General features: G+C 41.7%; 1 protein-coding gene and 1 pseudogene across 2 annotated transcripts in view; one reads left to right on the top strand and one right to left on the bottom strand.

Moving 5' to 3' along the window:
- Positions 1 to 18167, top strand: part of Prpf8 (pre-mRNA processing factor 8) — a 34248-nt gene that overhangs the window by 13823 nt on the left and 2258 nt on the right. For both annotated transcript variants that reach the window (XM_046446924.2, XM_046446925.2), the window contains 15 exons: positions 8942 to 9189; positions 9307 to 9486; positions 9736 to 9871; positions 10133 to 10302; positions 10698 to 10827; positions 10948 to 11094; positions 11478 to 11638; positions 11970 to 12161; positions 12433 to 12670; positions 13239 to 13367; positions 14313 to 14426; positions 14510 to 14683; positions 14912 to 15105; positions 16418 to 16657; positions 16750 to 16891. In XM_046446924.2, coding sequence (XP_046302880.1) covers positions 8942 to 9189; positions 9307 to 9486; positions 9736 to 9871; positions 10133 to 10302; positions 10698 to 10827; positions 10948 to 11094; positions 11478 to 11638; positions 11970 to 12161; positions 12433 to 12670; positions 13239 to 13367; positions 14313 to 14426; positions 14510 to 14683; positions 14912 to 15105; positions 16418 to 16657; positions 16750 to 16891 — 2595 coding nt within the window. The remainder of the gene's footprint in view (positions 1 to 8941; positions 9190 to 9306; positions 9487 to 9735; positions 9872 to 10132; positions 10303 to 10697; positions 10828 to 10947; positions 11095 to 11477; positions 11639 to 11969; positions 12162 to 12432; positions 12671 to 13238; positions 13368 to 14312; positions 14427 to 14509; positions 14684 to 14911; positions 15106 to 16417; positions 16658 to 16749; positions 16892 to 18167) is intronic.
- Positions 3474 to 6152, bottom strand: LOC124094180 (POU domain, class 5, transcription factor 1-like; annotated as a pseudogene).

Below are 18167 nucleotides of genomic sequence, written 5' to 3'. Positions count from 1 at the left end.
GGAAAAAAAAGAAGTAAAAAATTACATTCAGTTTCAGGCATGAATGGGTGCTTATCTGCCATTGACTGGAAGAAAATATGAAGAGCAGGGTGTCATCGTCCCCACCCCGCAATTGAGTCTCACTATGTTGCCTGGGCTGGTCTTGAGTTCCTAGGCTCCAGCAATCTTCCTGACTCTGCTTCTGTAATAGCTGGCACTATAGGCATGCACCACAATATCCAGCTTGTTTTGTTTGTTGTAGGTTTTATGTGTTAATGTACGTATGCATGTATTTTTTGGTGCAGGGGATTGAACTCAAAGCCTTACATATGTTAGGCAAGTAGTACTGTACCACTAAGCTACTCCTAAGCCCAAAGAGAGGCTTAAGAGGGAAAATAAATGAAATTAGGATATAAAAAATTTGAAGTTCATGCCAGGCATGGTAGTGTGTGCCTGTAATCCCAGCAGCTGGGGAGGCTGAGACAGGAGAATCGCAAGTTCAAGGCCAGCCTCAGCAATGGTGAGGCACTAGGCAACTCAGTGAGACCCTGTCTCTAAATAAAATACAAAATAGGGCTGGGGTGTGGCTCAGTGATTGAGTACCCCTGAGTTCACTCTCCAGTACCAAAAAAAACAACAACAACAACAACAAACAAACTGAAGTTCATGAGAACAACCATGAGGTGTCCAGCAGGCATTTATTTATATTTCTTCACTTCTAAGTCACATGTATACATGAATGCATCATATATGTGTGTGTATATGTACACACAGATATCCCCCCCTTCCTCTTAGTAGTGTCTCTTAAATTGATGATCTCTTAGATTTTATGAAAAACATTGTTTGAGGCTCTAGGGAAAGAAACAAAATAAGAAATAAGAGCAATCAGTGTTAACTTAGAGGGCTTTCCTATAGGATGTCCAAGTAATTTAGGAGTCTGTTGACATAAAGATTGAAAGTTCAAGAGTGAGCAAGATCTTGGAGCCTGGGGAACACCAAAAACCAGTGTGGCCAGAAATGGAGGGAGAGTGCCAGGACACATGAGCCAAGGCTGTAAGGAATGAGTGTCCAGAATTGGAGTAGATACGTAACAGTGTCAGTTGCCTAAGAGCTTTTCGGTTAGATAAGGACTGAAAAGCATCCACTGGATTTGCCAGTTAGGACGTCATTGGTGACCTTAGAGCTGTTTCAGAAATAGTGGGGATGAAAGCCAGATGGCAGTGGGTGAGACTTTATGGGAAGTGAGTGGAGACAAGGACTATCTGTTTGCCAGAGCTGGAGTTAAGAACATTAGATGCCACCTAGAGGGAGCTATAAGTCAAGGCAGGTGTTTTTGAATGGGAGTGACTTGATTAAGAAGGAGCTAGTTGCAGTTGCAGGTACATCACAGAAGTGTGATAATTGATGGAGCAGAGTTGCAGAGGTGTTCAGAAGGGATAAGGCAAGTAGAGGAAAACGTCCTCTGAGCCTAATAGGTGTGAATATAGGTGAAGTTAGTGGGAAGTTCAAACAGCATCTTGAATTTGTCAGCTTATTTGTGCAGGAGTGAAGGGCTTGGGTTGTGCACATTAGACGTGAGAACTGTGATGAGATGTGATAATGATTGTTGAAGAAATAAGAGATTGGCAGGTGTGCTGAGGACCCAGGTGGGTTTCTAGAAAATAAAAGTCAAGGAGAGTAGAACAGATTTGATAAGCAGTTAGCAGATAAAGTCAGCAAAACCTTGTTTGGGATACTAGGGGAAAGAAAGAGGTAAGTAAGTGGGTGTTCACTTTTCACGGAAGCACTCAACTGTTCATTGATGAGATAGAGAAAGCACATAAATTTTAGTGGTTGTTTAGAATGGGGTTTGTCAGAAGGCTGTCATAAATTTCTGGAAAAGGATTGGGTAAAGAGGAAATCAAGGATGCTGGACCACATTGGGATCCTGGATGACAGCAGAGAGGAAAGAAGGAAGAAACCAAAAGTGGCCTTGGGAAAAAATAACAGATCAGCCAGGAATGGTGGTATATACCTATAAACCCAGTCTCCTGGAAGGTGGGACAGGACGGTCACAAGTTTGAAGCAAGCCTCAGCAACTTGAGAGAGACCCTGTTTCAAAATAAAATAAGAGCTGTGGTCAATGTACCTCATTGTTAGAGCACCTTTAGGTTCAGCTACCAGTGACAGACAGACACACGCACAAACACACACACACCAACCAATTAAAAAATGAAATAGTTAGAAAGTTACTTATTTTTAATGTGATTATACATTCCAGAGCAAATCTAAACTGTTATAGCTGTGTGTGCACTATATAATTTAATATGGGTCTACATAGTACTTATAGCTTGAGGGAAAGGTATAAATAAAGTCATAGTTAAATAATCTTCATACTACGCATTTTTTTCTTCCTCTTAACTATAATTCTTGGTCACTTAAGTCTTTTTGTTTATATTGGCAAAAAGTTGAAATCTTTGGATGATTAGGAAACTAAAATTACAGATTGCTTTTTGCTCCCTCAAATGGTACGTTCGCTTTAGCAATAGATTTGAGGGCAGGGTGATGAGGGTAGGTATAGAACTATGTAAAATGTATAACATATATGGAAAAACATCCAAAGCTGTTGGAGAAGAGGAAGCAAGGATAAATTTGTTTGGATTATGTTGGATTATTATTATTTTTTCTTCCAAGCAGTGCTGTTGGGGATTGAACCCAGGGCTTTGTACTTGATAGACAAACACTCTACCACTGAGCTATATCCCCAGCTTTCCTTATTATTTTTTATTTTGAGATAGGGTCTCACTAAGTTGCTGAGGATGGCCTCACTGAACTTGCAGTCCTTCTGCCTTAGCTTTGCTAGTCACTGTGCCTCACTGCATTCCTCAAGTATTTATTTATTTGTATCAGGAATTGAACCCAAAGAGTGCTTAATCACTGAGCCACATTCCCAACCCTTTTTTATGGTATTTTATTTACAGAAAGGGTCTTGCTAAGTTGCTGAGGCTGGCTTTGAACTCCTCCTGCCTCAGTCTCCCAAGCAGTGGGAATTATAGGCTTGTGCGGTGGTGTCTGGCCCCTCGAGTTTTTTTTTTTTTTTTTAATATTTATTTTTGTTATAGGTGGACACAATGTCTTTATTTTTATGTGGTGCTGAGGATCAAACCCAGTGCCTGACATATGCTAGGCAAGCGCTCTACCTCTGAGCCACAATCCCAGCCCCAAATAAATGCTCTGACATTTCTTTTTTGTATTTTTCTTTTTTATTTTATTTACCGTGTCCCAGGCTTCTTTATTTAAGAATGAAGTATGAATGATGTGGGGATTAAAATCAAGAGCATGATTGAACTTCACCTTCCCTCCAGTCAATTCCCCAACTCCTCACCCCACCCTTTGAGCTTCCAATTCCTTCCTTAGTGAATGAAGAACTTAATCCCAAAAGCCCTGGTCCGGACTCCAGGTTCTCTCCCTAGCTCCTCTTCCCTCTGCCCCCATACCTGGGAAAAGCAGGTACCTCAGTTTGAATGCATGGGAGAGCCCAGAGTGGTGACAGAGACAGAGGGAAAGGCTTCCCCCTCAGGAAGAGGGACCAGGGAGTAGAGTATGGTGAAGGGAGGGCTTCTGTAACCTGAGGTACCAAAATGGGGCCCTGGGGCCAGAGGAAAGGATACAGGTCCCCTGAGAAAGGAGAAGCCACAGCCTCAAAATCCTCCTCGTTGGGAATAATCAATGCTTGATCATTTGCCCTTCTCGTGCCGGTTACAGAACTACATTCGGACCACCTGGGAGTGGATGACACGGGAGAGTGACATTAGACCACAAGCTCCTGGAGTTGGGTCTGGCTTTGCTTGATCATTTCACCCAAAGCCCAAGTGGCAGGAGGACAGGAGCCAGAGCTGGAGAAAAGGGAGTGGCAACTAGGGTAGCAGAGAGATGGTGTGGACAGGGACAGGTGCACTCACATCCTTCTCAAGCTCTAGGTGTTCAGCAGTGTGGCTGATCTCCTGCAGTGTGGGTTTTGGGTACTGCAAGAACATGTTCTCTAGGTTGCCTCTCACTCTGTTCTCGATATTTGTTCGCTTTCTCTTCCGGGCTTGCAGGAGGGTCTCCGCTTTGCATATCTCCTGAAGGTTTTTATTATTGTCTGCTTCCTCCACCCACTTCTGTAGCAGGGGCCGCAGCTTGCACATGTTCTTGAAACTAAGCTGCAGAGCCTCAAAACGGCAGGTGGTTGTTTGGCTGAACACCTTCCCAAAGAGAACCCCAGGGTGGGCCCCACATCGGCCTGAGTATATCCCAGGTTGATCCTCTTCTGCTTCAGTAGCTTGGCAAATTCCTCCAGTTCTTTCTGCCGAGCTTGGATATCTTGGGATTCCTCAGGGTTTTGATCCACCTTCTCCTCTCCATTTTCACCACAGCAGGGTGAGCAATGCAGGGCTTGGGGGAGGCCCCTTCAGAGTTGCTTTCCATCCCAGCTCCCACCTCGATCTCAGGCTGAGAGCTCTCCAGGCCACTGTGGGGGATCAGGCCCATTCCAACCTGAGGTCCACAGTATGCCATCTCTCCACAGAACTCATAGGGCGGAGGGCATGAGGGAATCTCATCCCCAGCCCTTTTTATTCATTTTTGAACTCCTTCAGATTTAGCTTCCCTAGTCTTGCCAGGCCTTCCTTGTTCATCTGTTTTTCTTTTTGGTACTGGGGATTGAACCCAGGGATGCTTAACCACTGAGTCAAATCCCCAGCCCCTTTTTTTGTTTGTTTTGAGACAGGGTCTTGCTAAGTTGCTTAGGGCCTTGCTAAATTGATGAGACAGGCCTTGAATTTGTGATCCTCTTGCCTCAGCCCCACCCCACCCCCACAAGTTGCTGGGATTATGGGTATGTACCACCATGCCTGCCTCTTATTTTTTTTATTTTTTTTTTTGTACTGGGGATTGAACCCAGAGGAGCTTAACCATTGAGCCACGTCCCCAACCCTTTTTGTTTTATATTTTGAGGCATAGTCTTGCTAAATTGCTTAGGGCCTCACTAAGTTGCTGAGGCTGGCTTTGAATTCATAATACTCCTGCCTCAGCCTTCCTAGTCACTGGGCTTACAGGCATGCACCACCTTGCCTGGCCTCCATTTTTTTATTTTTATTCCATCTCCTTTTCTATTTTCCTGCCGCCTATTGGGTTGAGTTATTTTAATTTTATTTTTTGTGGTACTGGGATTGAACTCAGGATCTTGAACATGTGAAGTGAGGGCTACACATTTACCCAATAAGTAAAAAGTGGAGGTAAATTTAAATTACGTTCACTATTCCTACTCTTTGTAGTATTTTTGTCCTATGTTTTAATTGTATGTGTATTATAAATGCTATACTACTTTGTTACAATTTTTGCTTTAAAAAGCCATTTGTTCTTGAAATTACAAATTGTAGAAAAAAAAGTTTTGGTTATTTTGTTTTGTTCGATGGTACTGGGGATTGAACGGAGAGGTGCTTTACCACTGAGCTATATCCTTAGTCTTTTTTTTTTTTTAAATATTTTTTAGGTGTAGATGGACACAACACAATGCCTTTATTTTTATGTGGTGCTGAGGATAGAACCCGGGTCCCGCCCGTACTAGGCGAGCGCTCTACCGCTGAGCCATAATCCCAGCCCCCTAGTCTTTTCTATTTCATTTTTTTTTTTTTTAAAGACAGGGTCTCACTAAGTTGTTTAGGTTGACCTCGAACTTGCAGTTCTTCTGCCTTAGCCTCCCAAACTTCTGTGCCACTGCCCCTGGCAAGAAAAATTGTTTTTACGTTTTACCCATATACTTAATAATTCTGATTTCTCTGTTACTTTGTCTAAATCCAAAATTTTATCTGGTATTTTTTTTTCTCCTAAAAGAATTTCTTTTAATAGAAAAATACTGGCAATGAAAGTATTCTACTTTTGTTTACCTGAAAGACTCTGTTTTGCATTCATTTTTTATGAATATAAACCAATTATTTTCCTCTGTGGTTTCCAATGGAATTTATCCCATCAGTGATTTATTGTAGTCCTAGGGATAAAACCTCAGGGTTTTGTACATGCTAGGCAAGTGCTCTTTCATTAAGCTACACTCATGTGCCCATCTGTGTATATTTGATTTTCAGATATTATAGTTTTTCCTTTAGATCCATTTGAGTCTTTTTAATATCTCTTCCTTACCTGGTTATATTCATGTAAGGTCTTTGTCTACTAATTCATCACCTTTGTTCTTTGCAGTTCTCTGTTAATCATTTTCCTTCTGTTTATGAGTAATGTAGATACATTGTAACTTTTTATTTCATGGTGGAAAGTGAATTTTATATTGTCAATTGCTGGATTTTGTTATGTTTCTTTAAAGAATGTTGTACTTGTTCCGGTGTAGTTTCATAAATGTTTATTAGTTTGATTCCTTTAAAAAAAAATTTTTTTTAGTTGTAGTTGAACACAATATCTTTATTTTTATTTATTTGTTTTTATGTGGTGCTGAGGATCGCACCCAGTGGCTCGTGCATGGGAGGCAAGCACTCTACTACTGAGCTACAATCCCAGTCCTAGTTTGATCCTTTTAAAGCTTGCTTGTGGCAGATCCAGAGCACTCTTCGTTCTGGGGCCACTTTGTTACCTTTGTTGGGACTACCCAGTTCTCCTGTATTACAAGGTCTCTACTGTGGCTGGTGGGAACACAAACTAATCTCAGCCTTATATGAGCTGTAGGTCTTGCTCAACCTACTGCTTTCCAGGGTTTCTTTCTGTGGCCTCAGGGAGTTTTACTGCATACAAATTGGTATTCAGCCAGAAACCTGATGGGTCCCTTCCAGGATCTCTTTCTTCTGCCCTACAAATTCTAGCTGCCTTGTCTTCTAGAACCCTAGTCTTTTATCTTCAATTCAGTGAAACTTTGGGTTCTCTTTTTCATGTCTATGCTACAGCTTGGAAACTGCTACTAAGCAGTTAGCTGCGGTAATAATAAGTGTCAATTCATCTGTTTCCCTTTTCCTTTTTTTTTTTGCCCTGGGGATTGAACCCAGGAGCACTTAATCACTGAGCTACATCCCCAGACCTTTGTTTATTTTTATTTTGAGACAGGGTCTCATTAAGGAGTGGAGGCTAACTTTCAACTTGGGAACTGGCAATCCTCTTGCCTTAGCCTCCCAAGCCGCAGGGATTATAGGTATGCGCTGCTGTGCCTGGCTAGTTCCCTTTTCTCTTTGGTTGTTCTCTGTGTTATCAGTTGTATAAAATCATTGTTTTAAATAGCCCACTTAATTTTCTAGCTGTTTATAGTGGTGGGGGCAATTTCTGCGGGCCCCATTATTTTTCTTTCTTTAATATTTTAGTGGTAGTTGGACACTATATCTTTAATTTATTTATTTATTTTTATAAGGTGCTGAGGATCAAAGCCAGGGCCTCGCATGTGCTAGGCGAGCGTTGTACCACTGAGTCACAACCCCAGCTCTATTTTTTAAGATATTGATTGGCCTTTATTTTATTTATATGCAGTGCTAAGAATTGAACCCAGTGCCTCACATGTTAGGCAAGTGCTTAGTTTGTTTTTGTTTTTATCACCCTGTCCCCCATCTCCCACTTTTGGTTTCCCTGGGGTTACTTGTATTTGGTTGTTTATGTTTTGCAATACTGGAGATTTAAACGAGGGTCACATGCATGCTAACTAAGTGCTGTACCACTGAGGTACATCCCCAGCCCTTTTTTAAATTTTGAGGCAAGGTCTTGCAAAATTGCCCAATCTGGTTTTGAATTTGTGATTCTCCTGCCTCGGCCTCTGGAGTTGCTGGGATTACAGGCATGCCCCACCACACCTGGTTTATTTGGTCTTATTTTCAGTCATTTATACTAGACTCTGTTGTATCAATTCATTTTTTATTGAAATGTAATTCACACAATGAATATATACACACACAATTTTAAATCTCATAATTCTGCATATTCATTAATTAGGCAGCCATTACCACTACTTCATAACATTTTTATCACCCCAGAGAAGAAATTCCCATTCTCTCTCTCTCTCTCTTTTTTTTAATACTTTTAGTTGTAAATGGACACAATACCTTTATTTAATTTTTTTATATGTGGTGCTGAGGACAAACCCAGAGCCTTACACATGCTAGTCAGGTGCTCTACCACTGAGCCACAATCCCAGTCCCAAATTTCCATTCTTATCAGCCGCAGCTCCCCCCCCCCCCCCCAACACACACACACTCTGTAGTCCCTGACAATTTTCTTTCCTTTTTAGTTTTTGAGGTTTTTTTTTTTTTGTTTTGTTTTTCTGTTTTGTTTTGTTGTGGTTTTTGTTTCATTGCTGGGGATCTCAGCTGAGGCCTCTTACATGCTGGGCAAGAACTCTACCCCTGAGCTCTACCCCCAGCTCCTCTTTCCCCTACCTCTTCCAACTACTTTGCGTATTCAGAATAATAGCCTTTTTTGTCTTTTTTTCACTTAGATAATGTGTCCATATTATAGCCTATATCCGTATTTCAATCTTTTTTATGAAGTAGTAGCATTCCATTATATGGATATTCCATGTTTTGTTTATCAACTTGTAAATTGATGTACATTTGAAAATTTTCCCACTATTTGGCTATTATTAGTAATGCTGCTAATACTTATACAGGTTTTTGTGTGGCTGTTTTCATTTCTCTTGAGTATATACCCAGGACTGAAGTTGCTTAATCAACCTTTTGATAAATGCCAGGTTCCAAAATGTACCATTTTATATTCCCACTAGCAGTATATGAGGGTGCCTTTTTCTCTACATCCTTGCTAATACTTGTCATTTTTGTTTTGATTATATTCATCCTAGAAGATGTGGAGTGTCATTATGGTTTTGATGTCTATTTCCTAATGACTAATGATGTTGAACTGTTTTCTTAAGTACTAGAGATGTAACTAACTGGATCTAAGCCATATTCACCATCACCCCATCATCATTGTTCATCTGGAATTTACTGTTTCCCTCTAACTTTAGATTGTGAATAAGTGGAATACAGCTCTCATTGGCCTTATGACATACTTTCGGGAGGCTGTGGTGAACACCCAGGAACTCCTAGACTTGCTGGTGAAGTGTGAGAACAAGATCCAGACACGTATTAAGATTGGACTCAACTCCAAGATGCCAAGTCGGTTCCCTCCTGTTGTGTTCTACACCCCTAAGGAGTTGGGAGGACTGGGCATGCTGTCAATGGGCCATGTGCTCATTCCCCAGTCTGACCTCAGGTAGGGCTTGGTTGAAAATCTTTAGCGCTAGACTCTATTGCATATGCCCTGAGGGAAAAGGGTGTTTCTTTACTTTTGGGCTTTACTTTTATCTCTAATCATGGTTGCCTAAAACAGGTGGTCCAAGCAGACAGATGTAGGTATTACACACTTTCGTTCAGGAATGAGTCATGAAGAAGACCAACTGATTCCCAACTTATACCGCTACATACAGCCATGGGAGAGTGAGTTCATCGATTCTCAGCGGGTCTGGGCTGAATATGCACTCAAGAGACAAGAGGCCATTGCTCAGAACAGGTGGGCATCCAGGACATTGCTCAGAACAGGTCGGCATCCAGGAGGGTATACCAATACTGGGGTGAGGGGCCAGAGAAGGGGTTAAACTTTGAGTCTTGTGTGGAGGTCATAGGCAGAGCATGGTATATTTTTATGGAGTAAGAGGGCAGGTTCTACTCCTGACTCTACTTATCCTTGGTCAGGAGGAAATGATTATTAGTTCTTCACTTGAGAAGACATTTTGACTTTTAATTTTACTTTCTTGGGCAGACGGCTGACATTAGAAGATCTAGAGGATTCTTGGGATCGTGGCATTCCTCGAATCAACACTCTCTTCCAGAAGGATCGGCACACATTAGCTTATGATAAGGGCTGGCGTGTCCGAACTGACTTTAAGCAGTACCAGGTATGTGGAGCAAGTAATAGGTTAAAACCTACCACCTGGATCTGGGGAGCCCAAAACAGTTTTCCAAAATGATCCATTTTATATTCCCACTAGCAGTATATGAGGGTGCCTTTTTCTCTACATCCTTGCTAATACTTGTCATTTCTGTGGAGTAGTGTACCATTTTATATTCCCACTAGCAGCATATAAGGGTGCCTTTTTCTCTACATCCCTAGGGAATTAGGCACTCACAAGTTTGAACGTATCTGTTCTTCCATCTAGGTTTTGAAGCAAAACCCTTTTTGGTGGACACACCAGCGACATGATGGGAAGCTCTGGAACCTAAACAACTACCGTACAGATATGATTCAAGCCCTGGGTGGTGTAGAAGGCATTCTGGAACACACACTGTTTAAGGGCACTTATTTCCCTACCTGGGAGGGTCTTTTCTGGTATGGATTCTTTCCTTTTTTTGGCGGGGGGGGGGGGGGGGGGGGGGGGTATACTACTGTGGGGTTGAACCAGGGCCTCACTCGTGCATGCTAGGCAAGCTCTCTACCACTGAGCTACATCCCCAGCCCTTTTTTTAAAATTTATTTTGGGACAGGGTATTGCTAAGTTGCCCAAGCTGGTCTTGGACTTGGGGTCTTTCTACCTCAGTCTCCTGAATACTGAGATTATAGGTGTGTATCAGTGTGGCTGGCTTTCTCTCCTCTAACAGGATGACACAGGTCATCCCTTCTGTGTTTTTGTCATCTACTGTAATGTTCCTTAGTCACCTTTAGGAGGTCAGCAGTGTGCTAGGAGATGGCAAGACATCAACTCACTTGGCTCTTCTGCTCCCCAGGGAGAAGGCTAGTGGCTTTGAGGAATCTATGAAGTGGAAGAAGCTAACTAATGCTCAGCGATCAGGATTGAACCAGATTCCCAATCGAAGATTCACCCTCTGGTGGTCCCCAACCATCAATCGGGCCAATGTAAGTATGGCTGTTAGACCTGAGAGATGGAAACTAAAAACAAGTGTTTCCACTGCCTTAATATGTCCTGAGAACCAGAGTCCCTTGACCTCTATTGTCATGTTTTCTTTATCCTGGCAGGTATATGTGGGCTTTCAGGTGCAGCTAGACCTGACAGGTATCTTCATGCATGGCAAGATCCCCACATTGAAGATCTCTCTCATCCAAATCTTTCGAGCCCACTTGTGGCAGAAGATCCATGAGAGCATCGTCATGGATTTGTGTCAGGTGGGCCAGCATGAGGGGTTAGGATACCACAAAAAAGAGGTCAGCTTGCTCTTTTTTTTTTGTACCAGGGATTGAACCCAGGGGTGCTTAATCACTGAGCCACATCCCCAGCCCTTTTGTGATATTTTATTTTATTTAGACATAGGGTCTCACTGAGTTACTTAGGGCCTTGCTAAATTGCCGAGGCTGGCTTTAAACTTGTGATCATCATACCTCAGCCTCCCCAGTCACTGGGATTACAGGTGTGCGGCACAGCGCCCAGCCAGCTTGCTCTTTTGCATATGGGAAATCCACCCTGGAAGTGCCAATTAATGTAAATTTTACAAACTTTTATTTTAAATGGATTTCTATAATAAGTTAAAACCTGCCACCTTCATTTTCAGGTGTTTGACCAGGAACTGGATGCACTAGAAATAGAGACCGTACAAAAGGAGACAATCCATCCCCGAAAGTCCTATAAGATGAACTCTTCCTGTGCAGATATATTGCTCTTTGCCTCCTATAAGTGGAATGTCTCTCGACCCTCATTGCTAGCAGATTCCAAGTAAGTATTTTATGAACCAGCTGTAGACATCCAGTAACCTTAGTGTTACTGTTCTTTTGGGAGACTAGTCTGTGTATGTCTTTCAAACTTGGAGTCAGTGCTACCTTTGGAGCCCATCAGTCAGATCTGTTGAATCTCTGGCTATTCCAGATCAGCAATCAATCGGTTGCAACTTGGGAGGAGGCAGAAACAGGAGAATCTGTTGATTGTTGATTTGGAATAGTCAGAGGGGATGGTTTTGGAATTCAGGTGAGTTGTAGTAATTTTAATTTCTTATGGTTTGGGGAATATTAGTTATACCTGGAAACCTGACCTCTTTTTCTACCCTTAGAGATGTGATGGACAGCACCACCACTCAGAAGTATTGGATAGACATCCAGTTGCGCTGGGGGGACTATGATTCCCATGACATTGAGCGCTATGCCCGGGCCAAGTTCCTGGACTATACCACAGACAACATGAGTATTTACCCTTCGCCTACAGGTGTGCTCATTGCAATTGACTTGGCGTATAATCTGCACAGGTGAGTTAGGGTTCAGATGCATGTATTTTCCATTAGTCCCATAGTTTAATATAGATGTGGTTTTTTTTGTTTGTTTGTTTGTCCAGGTGAGGTGAGTATTAGCCTTTTCCTCTGCTCTTCTGGGTCACTGACTCTTCTCTGTAATGTGTACATTAGCAGATTATTATTATCAGCCTGGTCAACCGTCCTTCTCCTTTGTAGAGTTGTACTTTACCTTGATATTTGGATATCAGCCTGGGATTAACTCTACTTGTCCTCTCCATTCTCACAGTGCTTATGGAAACTGGTTCCCAGGCAGCAAGCCTCTCATACAGCAGGCCATGGCCAAGATCATGAAGGCAAACCCTGCCTTGTATGTGTTACGTGAACGAATCCGCAAGGGGCTACAGCTCTATTCATCTGAGCCCACTGAGCCGTATTTGTCATCTCAGAACTATGGTGAACTCTTCTCTAACCAGATTATCTGGTTTGTGGATGATACTAATGTCTACAGAGTAACTATCCACAAGGTGAGTGTTGGGCATTACCATGGGAAGCCAGGTGTGGTGTTGCATGCCTATAATTCTAGCAACTTGGGAGGCAGAAATAGGAGAATTGCAAGTTGCAGGCCAATCTCAGCAATTTAATGAGATCTTGTCTTAAAAAATAAATAGGGCTGGGTGAGGCTATAGCTCAGTGGCAGAGTGCATGCCTAGAACATGTGAGGCACTGGGTTTGATCTTCAGTACCACATTAAAAAAATATAAACAAATAAAATAAAGGCATGCTGTCCATCTGCACCTACAAAAAATAAAATAGGGCTGTCCAGGCATGGTGGTGGATGCATGTAATCCCAGTGATAAAAGAAGCTGAGGCAGGAGGAGGAGGATCATAAGCTCAAGGCCAGCTTTAGCAACTTAGTGAGACCCTGGCTCAAAAAGTAAAAAAGGACTGGGAATGTAGCTCAGTGGCAAAGTGCCCCTGATTTCGATCTTCAGTATTACAAAAAAAAAAACAACCGGCAGAAAGGCCTGAGAGCAGTGTGCAGTGACAGGATGGTTGTTTCTAGGTCGTACTAATAATATAATCATCATTTAGACCTTTGAAGGGAACTTGACAACCAAACCCATCAATGGGGCCATCTTCATCTTCAACCCACGGACAGGGCAGCTGTTTCTCAAGATAATTCACACATCTGTGTGGGCTGGACAGAAGCGTTTGGGGCAGGTAAGCAGGATCAAGGATAAAGAGTCCATAGAACCTTGCTGGCCCTTATTGGTTGGGAGGCAGTGATGGGGAGAAAATAATAACTATTGAAAGATCAAGCATATCATTTAAACATATTCCCTAAATTACTTTACTTGAAGTATTCTGCAAGAGGTCCAGGGGAGTTTAAGGACCTTCATTACTTTTTAGCTGATCTTTCTGCTTCCTGAATCTCTCATCTTTAAACAAAGCTACCAAAAAAATTATCTTTAGAGAACAAATATTCTCTGGCTTCTCAGACATTTGATATCTCTCGGGGTTATACCTGTCCAACCATAGTTTCTTTTCCTTTATATATATACATTTTTTTTTTCTTTTTCTGTTGGTCCATGATCATATTAACCAAAAACCCTGATGTTTATCTCCACTTCTGTGGCTTTATAGGATTGGGTTTCCTATAAGGATTGTAGAGAGGAAAGGAGAAGAGCCTCAAGCAACTGACTTCCCCTTTTATCTTTCTAGAATGAACTGTCCTCTGTTCATCATCATCTTATCCATTAAGACCCATTTCTTGGGGCTGGGGTTATGGCTGAGCAGTAGAGTGCTCACCTGTCAAGAGCAAGGCCCTGGGTTCAATCCTTAGCACCACATAAAAATAAATAAATAAAATTAAGTTAAATTTTTTAAAAAAGACCCATTTCTTTGTGTAACTGTTTATGACACTAGTAACCTTAATTTCTATTGTTCCTGGAGTACATAATTGAGCATGCCATTTCTTATGGGTTTGTGGTATTATCTCATAAGGTTGAAAAACCCCTTTGGACAAAGCCATTTGTTACCTTTTCTACCTTCTAAGTACCTAATATTACACACCAGTGTTCATTAGAAACAGTTTATTTCACGAGTAGGATCTTCTGTTACAGATAGTCCAGGTAGACTCAATTTCTATTTTCTTCTCCTTTTTAGTTGGCCAAATGGAAGACAGCTGAAGAAGTAGCTGCCCTGATCAGATCTCTGCCTGTGGAGGAGCAGCCCAAGCAAATCATTGTCACTAGGAAGGGCATGCTGGATCCTTTGGAGGTTAAGAGGGTGGACAGGGTAGAAGGAAGGAGGTTTGAGACCTTCAGGCTCTGTTTGTGATCTTGAACTTGATCCTGTCTTAGGTACACTTGCTGGACTTCCCTAATATTGTGATCAAAGGATCGGAGCTTCAACTCCCCTTCCAGGCTTGTCTAAAAGTGGAAAAGTTTGGGGATCTCATCCTTAAAGCCACTGAGCCCCAGATGGTTCTCTTCAACCTCTATGATGACTGGCTTAAGACAATCTCATCTTACACGGTATGAAACCACCTTAGGAGATGATTCTGTTCCTTAGTTATCTCCACAGCCCACTTTATAGGGTCATTTTCAAATTTTTGAACTATAGATGGGGCAGGAACACTACTAATTTATGAGGAGTTAGGATCTTAAAGTTTAGAAGATTGGGTTTCCTATAAGGATTGTAGAGAGGAAAGGAGAAGAGCCTCAAGCAATGACTTCCCCTTACTCTTCCAAATCTCTTCCCAGGCTTTCTCCCGTCTCATCCTAATTCTGCGTGCTCTGCATGTGAACAATGACCGGGCAAAAGTTATCCTGAAGCCAGACAAGACTACTATTACAGAACCCCACCACATCTGGCCCACCCTGACTGACGAAGAGTGGATCAAAGTGGAGGTGCAGCTCAAGGATCTGATCTTGGCCGACTATGGCAAGAAAAACAAGTGAGCACTGGGGAGATAGATGGGAGATCCAAAAAGTTAGGTAGCTTAGCATATGGGTTCTAGAGTTTTGAAACATTAAGTTCAGAAGGTTTTCTGGAAATAATCTTAGTAATGCCCATAGAAGAGAGGTAAGCAGCCAAATGTGGTGGTGCACACCTGTAAACAGAGCTATTCAGGAAGCTCATGGTGGCAAATTCAAGGCCAGCCTAGGCAATTTAGTGAGACCCTGTCTCAAGATGGGGGGTTGGGGGGTTGGGGGGAGGCTGGGATGTAGTTCAGAGGTGGAATGATCCTAGGTAGAAGAAAAGCAGTATCTGAGATTTCAGGACTTCATTCTGACTCTTGACCATTCTTAGAGGAGGCCCCATTTTTTTTTTTTTTTTTTTTTTTTAATTTTCTCTAGTATTTCTTTCCTTTTTTAAAATATTTTATTAGTTGTTGTTGGACCTTTATTTATTTTTATGTGGTGCTGAGAATCGAACCCAGTGCCTCACACATGCTAGGCAAGTGCTGTACCACTGAACCACAACCCCAGTCCCCCTATTTCCATTTTTAGCAGGGCATTTCTCTACTGTCCTTATGTTACCAAAAGTTTATGTGTGTAAGACCCCAAGTATCACAGCTGTTGGTACACACACTCTGCCTCCCATCCCGAGCAGTTGTGGCAACCAAAAATACTCATTTGATTTCCAGTTACCCACTAGAGTGATTAATACTACTACCTTTGAGTAGGAGGCAATGTTCTACAGTTTCTGGGGTTTCCATTTTTGAAAAGTGTCCTGTGCCAGGGCGCTTTTTATATATATATTTTAGTTGTCAGTGGACCTTTATTTATTTATATGTGGTGCTGAGGATCAAACCCAGTGCTTCACACATGCTAGTCAAGTGCTCTACCACTGAGCCACAACCCCAGCCCCGCTAGGGCACTTTTTGTGGAGGAAAAGTGGGAATTATGGACACCAAATAGCTAAAAGGTACATGTGCAGAGTACTGTCCTGCTTGGAATGTGATGAATCTTCAAAGTATCAGCAATCTTTACTTCAGGCTTTTTAATTTTTTTGTAGTTGTAGATGGACAGAATGTCTTTATTTGTATATGGTGCTAAGGATCAATCGCAGTGCCTAGCACATGCTAGGCAAGCGCTCTGCCACTGAGCTACAGCCCCAGCCCCCACTTCAGGCTTTTAAAAAAAGTGTCACTGGAGAACTGAGTGAGAGTATGACCTGCCCTTTCTACCAAGTTATACTCTTTCTGTTGAGACAAAAGTAACTAAGGGGTAAGGATCCTTGTGTAACTCACATTATGCCCACAGTGTGAATGTGGCATCACTGACACAGTCAGAAATTCGAGACATTATCTTGGGTATGGAGATCTCAGCACCATCACAGCAGCGACAGCAGATAGCCGAGATCGAGAAGCAGACCAAGGAACAGTCACAGCTGACTGCAACACAGACTCGCACTGTCAACAAGCATGGTGATGAGATTATCACCTCCACAACCAGCAACTATGAAACTCAGACTTTCTCCTCAAAAACTGAATGGAGGGTCAGGTATGTGAAGGGCAAAAGGGTAGGGATGGAGAGGCTGTTGGTGCTATTGGAGATGATGCTTAGGCTGACAAGTGCTGACGTCCTGTTTTTAGGGCCATCTCTGCTGCCAATCTGCACCTACGGACCAATCACATTTATGTTTCTTCTGATGACATTAAAGAGACTGGTTACACTTATATCCTTCCCAAGAATGTGCTTAAGAAGTTTATCTGCATATCTGACCTTCGTGCCCAAGTAAGTGTGCTCAACTAGACCACAGATGCCCCTTCGTATTACATGCCTAAAACTCACCTGATATTTCCTGGAGTTTGGAATGCTGATTTCAATATTCATGGATGAATAACTGTAAAAGGATAGCCCAAAGAGGATGTGGGCCCTTATGAGATATCAAAATATTTTATAAAGCTTTAGCAATTAAGAGACTTTTTAAAAAATATTTATTTTTTAGTTGTAGGTGGATACACAATATCTATTTCATTTTTATGTGGTGCTGAGGATGGAGCCCAGTGTGTCACGTGTGCTAGGTGAGCACTCTACCACTGAGCCACAACCCCAGCCCAAGAGACTATATTATTGGCTTGGGAAGTTATTGGGAAAGAAAAAGCATATGGTCAGAAATAGATTCATGTGTTATTTTATTTTATTTTATTTTTTTTAAGAGAGAGAGAATTTTTTTTTAATATTTATTTTTTAGTTTTCGGCGGACACAACATCTTTGTTTGTATGTGGTGCTGAGGATCGAACCCGGGCCGCACACATGCCAGGCGAGTGCGCTACCACTTGAGCCACATCCCCAGCCCATCATGTGTTATTTTAAATAAACATGCTGTATCAAATCTGGGAGGTTAAGCATACCTATGATATTGAGACAGGTGGGGAAAGGCAGGATCCCTGCCTCATACTACTTGCAGAAATAAAACTAGATAGGGGATGGGACTGTAGCTCAGTGGTAGAGCACTTGCCAAGCATGAATGAGGTACTGGGTTATATCCTCAGCATCACCTAAAAATAAATAAAATAAAGGTATTGTATCCATCTACCACTAAAAATATTTTTTTAAAAAGTAAAATAAAGTTGATTCAAAATCTGAATGTTAAATACTGAACTGCAGAGCTAATGCAGTTTTTTAAATAAATCACTAAAATATTGATGACCTTAGTGTTGGGATAACTTCCTTTTAAAAAGACATAAAACAAAACTATAGTCAAAATTAATAACTTGTGATACAGAGTACTACAAAAGACAAAAATGAAAAAGTATTTCATTAGTCTAAGAGATAATGGATTAGTATGTAAAAGAGGAAATTTTCAGAAGTTAATTTTTTAAAAGTAACTGAAGAAGAATGAGTAAAGAATAAGAAGGGCATTAGGGTGTAGCTCAGTAATAGAGTATGTGCTTATCAGTAAGCATGAGACTCAGGGTTCACTCCTTAGCACTGAAAAAAGTAAAAATAAAACTGTGGTTCAGAAAGGGACTCCAAATAAGTTCACTAGTAATTCATATTCATATG

Source organism: Marmota monax, unplaced genomic scaffold (genome assembly GCF_021218885.2).
Source record: "Marmota monax isolate L192 unplaced genomic scaffold, Marmota_monax_Labrador192_F-V1.1 WCK01_AAM20220418_F8-fsc00138, whole genome shotgun sequence".
In the NCBI taxonomy this organism is placed as follows: domain Eukaryota; kingdom Metazoa; phylum Chordata; class Mammalia; order Rodentia; family Sciuridae; genus Marmota; species Marmota monax.
Note: the sequence above shows the minus strand (reverse complement) of the source record. Positions and strands in the feature narration are given on the sequence as shown.